The sequence below is a fragment of the Aureococcus anophagefferens genome, assembly GCF_000186865.1.
Source record: "Aureococcus anophagefferens unplaced genomic scaffold AURANscaffold_1, whole genome shotgun sequence".
NCBI classification, from domain to species: domain Eukaryota; class Pelagophyceae; order Pelagomonadales; family Pelagomonadaceae; genus Aureococcus; species Aureococcus anophagefferens.
In genome coordinates, this window is record NW_008705561.1 from 1,605,050 (window position 1) to 1,613,899 (window position 8,850).

General features: G+C 71.8%; 2 protein-coding genes across 2 annotated transcripts in view; both read left to right on the top strand.

Moving 5' to 3' along the window:
• Positions 1 to 2,764: 2,764 nt before the first annotated feature.
• AURANDRAFT_19103 (hypothetical protein) lies at positions 2,765 to 3,676 on the top strand (the record flags this gene model as incomplete). The annotated part of the gene is made up of 1 exon (XM_009034092.1): positions 2,765 to 3,676. A coding segment is annotated over one exon (912 nt), but the record flags the coding sequence as incomplete, so codon positions are not given.
• Positions 3,677 to 6,888: 3,212 nt separating this feature from the next.
• AURANDRAFT_60673 (hypothetical protein) overlaps positions 6,889 to 8,850 on the top strand; it is a gene marked incomplete at both ends in the record, with an annotated part of 5,218 nt that continues 3,256 nt past the window's right edge. The window contains 2 exons of the mRNA XM_009034093.1: positions 6,889 to 7,773; positions 8,275 to 8,784. Coding sequence (XP_009032341.1) covers positions 6,889 to 7,773; positions 8,275 to 8,784 — 1,395 coding nt within the window. The remainder of the gene's footprint in view (positions 7,774 to 8,274; positions 8,785 to 8,850) is intronic.

Here is an 8,850-nt window from a genome sequence, read left to right on the forward strand (position 1 = left end):
TCGAGGGCGGACACGCGGCTCGTGAGCGCGCCGAGGCCCCGCTCGATGGCCGCGAGGCGCCCGAGCTGCGCGTCGACTGCCATTTGGAGCCAGACGCGGAGCTCGGCGCCGTCGTCGCTGAGCGTCCGGTCGAGGCGACTCTCGACGGCGTCGATGCGCTGGTGCACCTCGGCGGCGAGGGCCGCGAAGGCCGTCGCGTCGACCTGGGGCGCGAGCAGCGAGCCGTCGACGGCCGCCGCGACGCCCCGCGGCCGCGGCCGCGGCCGGCGTGGAAGTCGCCAAGCAGCACCGGCAAAAAGCGCTGCGCGCTCGACCCGCCGCCGACGCGCCGCAACGCTCGCCATGGCGACGCCCGACATGCAGAAATCGATGCGCATGCAGTACCAGATCCGCGAGAACGCGAAGCAGCAGAACGACACGATGATGTCCTTCGCGAGCTGGCAGAAGGACATCGGCGAGAAGGACCGGCAGCAGCGCGAGAAGTCGGCGGCGCCGCTGCCGCCCGTGCGCGGCGGCGCGCGCGTCGGCGTGCGCAACTCGGCCGCCGGCGCCGCCGAGTGCGCGGACCTTGCCGCGATGCCGCGATGCTGCAGAGCACCATGCCGCGATGGTGCAGAGCGGCCGGGCGCCGGTTAATGGGCAGCTTCTAGCACCGTATCGTCGTTAGACGCAGCCCGCGCTGCGAGATGACGACCTGGGAGCAGGTGGCGGCGTGCTGGAAGGAGTCGGACGACCCCGACGACTTTGACGTCGCCGTCCTCGAGGAGGTGCTGCCCGGCGGCAAGGACGACGCGTCCAAGGAGCGGCGCCAGGCCATCTGGAAGGCCATGGACAACAACGGCAACAGGTTTGTCTCCCTCGCCGAGTACGACGGCTGGTTCAACCAGCACACCATGGCCTACGAGGGCTCCAAGGGCTTCAAGCCCGACGCGGGCAAGGCGTCGATCTTCACGTACGCGCGGCCGTGCCTCATCCGCGCGTTCAACCTCGCCAACGGCGTCGCCGACGACCCCAAGGATACGAAAAAGAAGAAGGGCGCCCTCGACGGCGACGACTACGTCACGAAGAACGAGCTGCGCTGCCTCATGGTCGCGACGCAGTCCGCGATGAAGATCTACCGCCTCTTCGACATCGCGGACACGTCCGACGACCGCCGGTGCACCCAGGACGAGTGGGACTCGCAGCTCGACAAGATGAACGAGGAGCTCCGGGAGTACGGCCTCGCCGGCGACCTCACGTCGGCGGACTTCGACGTCGTCGACGCGGACGGCGGCGGGTCGATCCTGCTCGACGAGGCGGTCCACTACTTCCTCACGCGCCTCTGCGACGACCCGGCGCTCCTCGCCGAGGGCGTCGAGGAGGCCGCGGAGCTCGCGAAGAAGAGCGCCAAGAACATCTCCAGCAAGAAGAAGCCCGCGGCGAAGAAACGGGACCGGCGGCCGTCGGCCGCCGCCGCGCCGAAACCCGCCGCGCCCGAGCCCGCCGCGCCGAAACCGAAGCCCGTCGCCGCGCCCAAGCCCGCGGTCCCGCAGCCCGCGGAGCGGCTGGACCACGTCGAGGACGTCGAGGTCCCGCCGCCGCCGCCGCCGCGCGCGGCCGCGCCGCCGCCGCCGCCGGCCGCGCCCGCGGCTCCCCCGGCCGCGCCGGCCGCGCCCGCGCGGGCGCCCGCCGCGCCGCTCGCGGACGCGGGGCTCCGGGTCTGCTACAACGGCGTCGAGGTCGTGCTGAGCAAGGCGCCCCTCGCGGACCACGCGGTCATCAACTCGCCGCTGTGCCTCGAGTTCAACGGCATCAAGGTCACGATCGAGAACGCGGCCGCCGCGGGCCTGCGCGGCGCCGACGCCCTGCCGCCGGACCTGCTGCCCATGCCGGCGTTCGTCGAGGAGCCCGTCGTCGCGCCGCCGCGGCGCCGCCGCGCGCCGCCGCCCCTGGACCCGACGGCCGCGCTCCGCGTGACGGGCTCGGCCTGCGCGACGCCCCGCGAGTCGCGCCGCCGGCCGTCGCCGCGGCGCCGCAGCCACGACGGCGCGCACCGGCGCGAGCCGCCCGCGGTCCTCCCGAGCGGCTGGAGCCGGAAGTGGTGCCCGCGGAAGTCGCGCTACTACTACCTCGACCACGCGACGAAGACGACGACGTGGCAGCACCCCCTCGAGTCGCGCCGCGCCACCACCGTGCGCGCCACCACGGACCCCTTCGCGGACCTCTTCGACTACGACGACCTCGCGCGGCGCCACCGATAATCGTCGCATGTCGCCGAATAACGGAAACCTCAATACGGTGTTGACTCTCGAATCTCTTCGCCCGAATCAAGCTCTCAACATGTTGAAGCTCAAAATCCAAAACCTCCGCCCGACCCCTCTCCTCCATCCGGTCAGGCCTGCGCAGCTCGACCTTGCAATGGAGTAAGGCCCGGGCTGCCCGTCGGAGTCGCTGGAGAGCCCGTCACGATGCGGAATTCGTCGAGTTCGCCCGTCAATGGGGCGGCGATCCTCCCCAACCGGCTCTACTACGTGGCCGTCCGCGACGGGTGAGGCTGCCCGCGTCCGCCCATTTCCGACGCGCTGCAACGCCCGTCCCGGCCCGCCCGTGCCGCGCGCGGGGCGCGCGCGGACGGCGCGCGGCGCCCCGCGTCACCGCCGCGTCCCTTTTGTAGCAGGCAGCCCGGCGCGTCCGCGCGCGGCGGCGGCACGCACTGGTCCGGTCCGCCGCGTCCCGCACCTTTCGCGCCGCGGAGGCGCCCCCCGACGCCGCGCGCGCCTCCAGGTTCTCCATCGACGACACGCTCGTCTACTGGAACTTCTTCCTCGACTTTGGCCCCCTGAACCTGGGGCAGCTCTACCGCTTCTGCACGATGCTCAACGCGAAGCTCCAGTCGCCGGAGCTGCGGGACAAGGTCATCTACTACTACTCGAGCAGCCACCCGCACGCGCGGGCGAACGCGGCCTTCCTCATGGGCGCCTGGCAGGTGCTCTACCTCGGCCGGAGCCCCGAGGACGCGTGGAAGCCGCTCGGCGACTACGGGCCGGACTACCCGCCCTTCCACGACGCGTCGCCCTGCGCCTGCACCTACGACGTCACGGTGCTCCACTGCCTCAAGGGCCTGCACAAGGCGCGCCGCTTCAACTTCTTCAACTTCGACGCGTTCGACCTCGCCGAGTACGAGCACTTCGAGGCCGTCGAGAACGGCGACCTGAACTGGATCGTCGAGGGCAAGTTCTTCGCCTTCGCCGGCCCCCACGACCGGAACCGGAGCTCGAACCTCGACGGCTACCAGACGCTCGCGCCCGAGGACTACGGGGCGTACTTCCAGCGGAAGAACGTCGGGCTCATCGTGCGCCTCAACAAGCCCTACTACAACAAGAGCAAGTTCATCCAGATGGGCGCGGACCACATCGACCTCTACTACCTCGACGGCTCGAACCCGCCCATGCGCATCCTGAAGAAGTTCCTCGCCGTCGCCGAGCAGGCGACGGGCGCGATCGGCGTCCACTGCAAGGCGGGCCTGGGCCGCACGGGCACGTGCATCGGCTGCTACTGCATGAAGCACTACAAGTTCACGGCGGCGGAGATCATCGGCTGGATGCGCGTCTGCCGCCCGGGCTCCGTCATCGGCCCGCAGCAGCACTTCATGCAGGAGATGGAGCAGACGCTCTGGCAGGAGGGGGACCTCTACCGCATGCACAAGGGCGCGCCGAACACGGGCCCGCGCCCGCCGAGCCGCGACGTCCACGAGAAGCAGGCCGCGGACGCGGACGGTGGCCGGCCGTCGTTCGCCGAGGGCCGCCAGCTGCCGACGGACTGCCTCTCGTCGACCATGGGCTCCCTCGCCCTCGCGGGGTCGCGGTCCCTCGACTCGTCCAACGGCCGGACCTCCGCCAAAAGCGACAGCGCGACGCAGGGCGACCTCCTCCGGCGAGCGCGCCAGCAGCAGAACGCGTCCGGCGGCTCGAGGCGCGGAGCGCCGGCGTCGTCGTCCGGCGCGCGTCCGTCGGACCGTGTCGCCCCCCCGTCGCAGGTTCCACTGAGGCCGCGGGCGCCTTTATTCCTCCTCTCTTTCCTTTATTTTCTATCCAGGCCCGGCCGACTTCCCCCGACCATGTCCGCCTTTCCGGCCTCTCTCTCGCCTCCTCTTTTGCTAGAGGAACCGAGCCTTCCGCGACGCCCCGTCTTTCGTGTCTAATCTACGCTCTACCGTCGTTAGGTTCGGTGATGGTACTCGCACGCGCGCGGTGCAAGTTTTGAAGTTACTGATCGAAGGCGCCGTGGGGCGGCGCCGAAGGCGCCGGGAGGCGGCGCCGGAGGCGCCGAGGGAGCGCCGTCGTATCTCAAGCCCAAGCGCGCCTCGAGGAGAGAGAGGCATGGTCTTTACTGGCGTAGCAACTGCTTCTGCGCGTGGGACCGCACCTGCGGCTCATCCCGCGTCGGCATCGCGGCCGCGATCTTCGTCCAGGAGCGGCCGTGGATCTTCATGAGCGCGACGAACTGGTCGTGCCTGCGGAAGGGGCGCGGGTGTCGCGGCGGCGGCGGCGGCGGGGACGTCGCGACGAGGGCCCCCAAGGACGCCGCGTTCGACTCCTCCTTGGTCCACCGGCCGGTTTTCTTGCCCGGCTTCGACTCGAGCCGCGGCTTCTTCTTCGACCCGTAGGCGGCCCGCGGCTTCTTGGGCTTGAGATACGACGGCATCACCGCCGCCACCGCGTGCTCCAACAGGTCGCCGCTGATCTCGAACGTCGTCGTCGTCGGCACCTCGCGCCGCAGGCGCGCGACCTCCTTGCGGAGTTTGTTGATGTCGTACCAAATCAAATTCAACGCAGCGGAACGCAGCGCGCGCTCCGCGCCCTCGCGCGTCTCGCCCTGGTCCATCCTGAGCTGCAGCGCCTCCTCCTGCAGCGCCTCCTTGTCCATCTTCCAGGCGGACGGCTTCGCGGCGCGGCGCAGGCTCGGCGCCGCGTCGACCTCCGCGGCGATGAAGCGCTCGAGGCGGGGCCCCAAGCAACTTTTCCAGGCCACCTCGCACCAATTCGGGTGCCGGCCGGGCTCCAGGAAGCCCACGATGGAGCGCCACTTGCCGGAGACGTCGCCGAGCGCCAACTGCTTCTGGATGATGGTGCGCACCTCGCTCTCCGTGAAGGGGCTTCGCAGGACGTCCGGGTCCTCATGCCGGAACCACTGCGTGCAGCACTGCTTCTTGTCGCGCCGCGTCGGCATGAGTTCGGCGATCAGGTCCCACTGGGAGGCCGCGGCCGGGGAGCTGCGATGGGGTCTCGCGTCGCCGCGCGCGTTCCCCGCGCGGATCGGACGCGCGGACGAACCCCGAGACGAGCTCCCGCAGCGCCTCGCGCTCCTCCTCGGTCCAGGCGCCCGTGGCCTTGGGCTGGAGCGCCTTCGCGGCCAGGCGCGCCGCCTCGTCCGCGAGCCGCTGGCGTACCGTGCGCGTGTCGCCAGACGCGAGTCGTTTGGCCTCCTGCTCCAACCGACCCTTCTTCAGGTCCGCGAGCACGTTCTCGAGCACGGCGAGCGGGCCCTCGTCGGCGCCGGGCGCCGCGTCGTCCTCGAGAGCGTCCAACGCGCGCTTCATGACGGTCGAGGCGCTCGCAGAGCGTCCACCTCGGGTCTGAGAATCGTCGAGCTTGAAGCCTGTTTGAAGTCGAGCTTGCCGCTCCAAGGCGATCGACGCGCTGCGCGCCGCAACCACCCCTCTCCTTCCCGGTGCGCCCGACCCGTCCTGGCGCGGCGGAGGGCGGACGTCGAGCATGCGCTTAGCCGGCGGGACGCGCGCTCGCGCGCGCTCGCCGGGCCGCGCCGCGGCGAGCGGCTGCGAGGCTGTCCGGCTAGGTGCGCTACCCGCAAGCCGTCGTGGACGTCGTGTTGCGGCCGGATTCGACGACGACGATTTCGCGCAGTCGCGCCAGATCGCGAGGCAGGAGGCGCGGAGGTGGCCCGCTGACGAGAGCCGGGCGCCGAGCCGGCCAGGCCTCGGTGCCTGCGGCTTGGATCTCGAGCGCCGCCATGGAGGCGTGGACACATGTGAAGGAAATTCGCAGACAAAAGTGCGGCCGATGGCGCGCCCGCGCGGCGTCCGCGACGCGCGTCCGAATCGTAACGTCGAGCGACGAGCCAGCAGCTCACGAAGGCCACGCCGCCGCCCGCCGCCGCCCGCCGCCGCCCGGTGCCGCCGACCTCGACGAAGAGGCCGAAGCGCTGCGCCGACGTCGCGCGGTCCGCGCGCGACGGCGCGGCGTCCGCGGCCCAACGCGCGGCGTCCGCGACGCGCGTCCGAATCGAAACGTCGAGCGACGAGCCAGCAGCTCACGAAGGCCACGCCGCCGCCCGCCGCCGCCCGGTGCCGCCCGGCGCGCGGACCTCGACGAAGAGGCCGAAGCGCTGCGCCGACGTCGCGCGGTCCGCGCGCGACGGCGCGGCGTCCGCGGCCCAACGCGCGGCGGAAGGACCGCCTCGCGATCGCCGCCGGCGCCGCCGGCTCGGCTACCCGGAGCGTTACTGATCCGGGCCGACGTGCGTTGGCGCATCCTTGACGAGTGGCGCGCGCGCTTGCGCTCGCGGTCCCCGACGCGTCATCATCCGAAGGCAGCCCCGATGCCCAGCCGCTGGCCTCTCAATTGCCGCGACACGCTTGCTTCTCGCCGAGCTGGCCGCGGCGTCGACGGCCGACGGCTCCCGGAGCTGCACCGGGACCCCGGCGCCGACGGCCGTCTGCGGCGCGTCGCGCCGCATGCGCATCGTCATCACGGAGAGCGGAGCTCACGGCTTCACTCTCCGTCGCACCAATCACAACCTCAAGATCCTCGTTACCTGCCGTCCGCCCTCGTGTCGAGCCGAGTGTTCTAAGGAGAGGCACCACTTGCCTCGAGCCTCGTCTGCCGCACCATGATGTGCCTCGGCCTCCTCTTCGGGACGCTCCTCAGCTGCTCCAGCGCGCTCACCCCGCCGCCGGCGGCCGCGATGCCGAACCGGTCGCCGGGCTGGGGCGAGACCGGGCAGCCCGTGCCGACGCCCGCGCCGCTGCACGCGGCGGCGGTCGTGCCGGCGCCCGTGGTGCCGCGGAAGGTCCGGTCGCTCGAGAGCTGCAAGAACGAGTTTGAAGGCGACTCGAGCGCCGGCGGCTTGCGGAAGCTCTTGGCGTGCCAGAAGCCCGCGCTCGACGAGCTAAACCGCGAAATGGATGAGGCCCACGAGATCAAGGCGCAGCTATCCGACAACTGGTCCACGACTTGCGACACCTCGTGCAAGAACAAGGGGCTACCGATGTCGGAGGCCTTCACGACGTGCCACAAGGCGTGCATGGACTCCGACCCTCTCTACGTCCCGGACGTCGGCATTGGGAGCAAGCTCGCGGACGCCGACGGCCGGATCGTCGCTGCCAAGGAGAAGGCCGCGGTCGCCAAGGCAAACCTCGCGGCCCACAAGATCGAGGTCGAGACCGGCGAGGCCACGCGCGCGGCCGAGGCGGCGCTGGAAGACGCGCAGCGGAAGGCGGACGCGGAACGCGCGAAGATGGAGAGCGACGCGGCGGCGAGCGAGGCGCGCGAGACCAAGTACGCGGAGGGCCTCACGACCATGGAGAAGTTTGCCTTTTTCGCCTACTTCTGCATGATCGCGATGGGAAAACTCTGCGTCTTCCAGGCCAGCCTCATGACGAACAACGCGACCAAGCGCCTTTTGCACAACACGGGTAGCTACACCATTCCCATCGGCTTCGGCTTGTTCATTCTTCATGTGGCCTTCATGCTCTTCTGGTCCGCCTACGAGCGCGTGTTCTCTTGAGCAGCACGTTCTCCCGGCCGGCGCCTCCATACCTCCCCACGTCCACTCCTCACGCGCGACCCGCCCCCCGCCCCCTCAATCCCCCCTCGCGATGCCACTTGTAATCTTAGCCCCTCTGGCGGTTCGCGCGGCCGGCGCCCGCCGGCGGCCGCGGTTCAAAGTTCGCGTGGCGCCGCGCGCGCGCGGTCGCGGCCAGACATGCTGCACCGTTGATCCCTCCGATCGTAGCATGATCCAGCACCGACCGTCGAGAGCAGCGATGCCCGCCCTTGCTCCCATCGTGTGCTCCCGCCGTTGGTTGCAGCTAAGTTGCATCATATGTTTGCCCATGGGCCCAGGCTGAGAGATGGCCATGCCTGTCCAGCGCTGCCGTGCGCTACGGCGCCGTCGACGCCGCGGCGGCCTGCGCGCGGGCCGTCGAGGCCGACGTCGTCGCCGACTGGCGCCGCGGCGTTTGACGCCGCGGACGCGGACCGCGGCGCGCTCGAGGCCGCGCTCGAGGCCGCGCGCGACGCGCTCCGCGACGCGCGCGCGACGGCGGCGACGGAGGCCGCGGACCTGCAGCGCCAGTACCGCGAGACCGTCGCCGAGCGCGTCGAGGCCGCGGCGGAGGACGCGCGCGCGGCGCGCGACGCGCTCGCGGCGGACCTCGAGGAGCGCCACGCCGCGGACGCGAAGCGCCGGCTCCGCGCGCTCGAGCTCGACCTCGAGCGCGCCGAGGACCGGGCGCTCGAGGAGGCCGGCGCGGAGCGCGACGAGCGCCACGCCCAGGCGCTCGCGGCGCTCCGCGCGGAGCGCGACGCCGCGGCGGAGGGCGTCGCGGCCGCGCACTCGGCGACGCTCGAGGCCCAGGCGGCGCAGCTCGGCCTCGAGCGCGACCGCGCCGTCGCGGCCGCGGCCCAGGAGATGCGCGACGCCGACGCGCGCGCGGGCCTCGCAGCGGCCCTCGAGGCCGCGCTCGCGCGGCGCGACGAGGCCCACGCGGCCGCGCTCGCGGCCGTCGAGGGCGCGCGAGCGGCGAAGCGGAGCGCGGCCTCGAGGCCGCGGAGCGCGCGACGGGCGAGG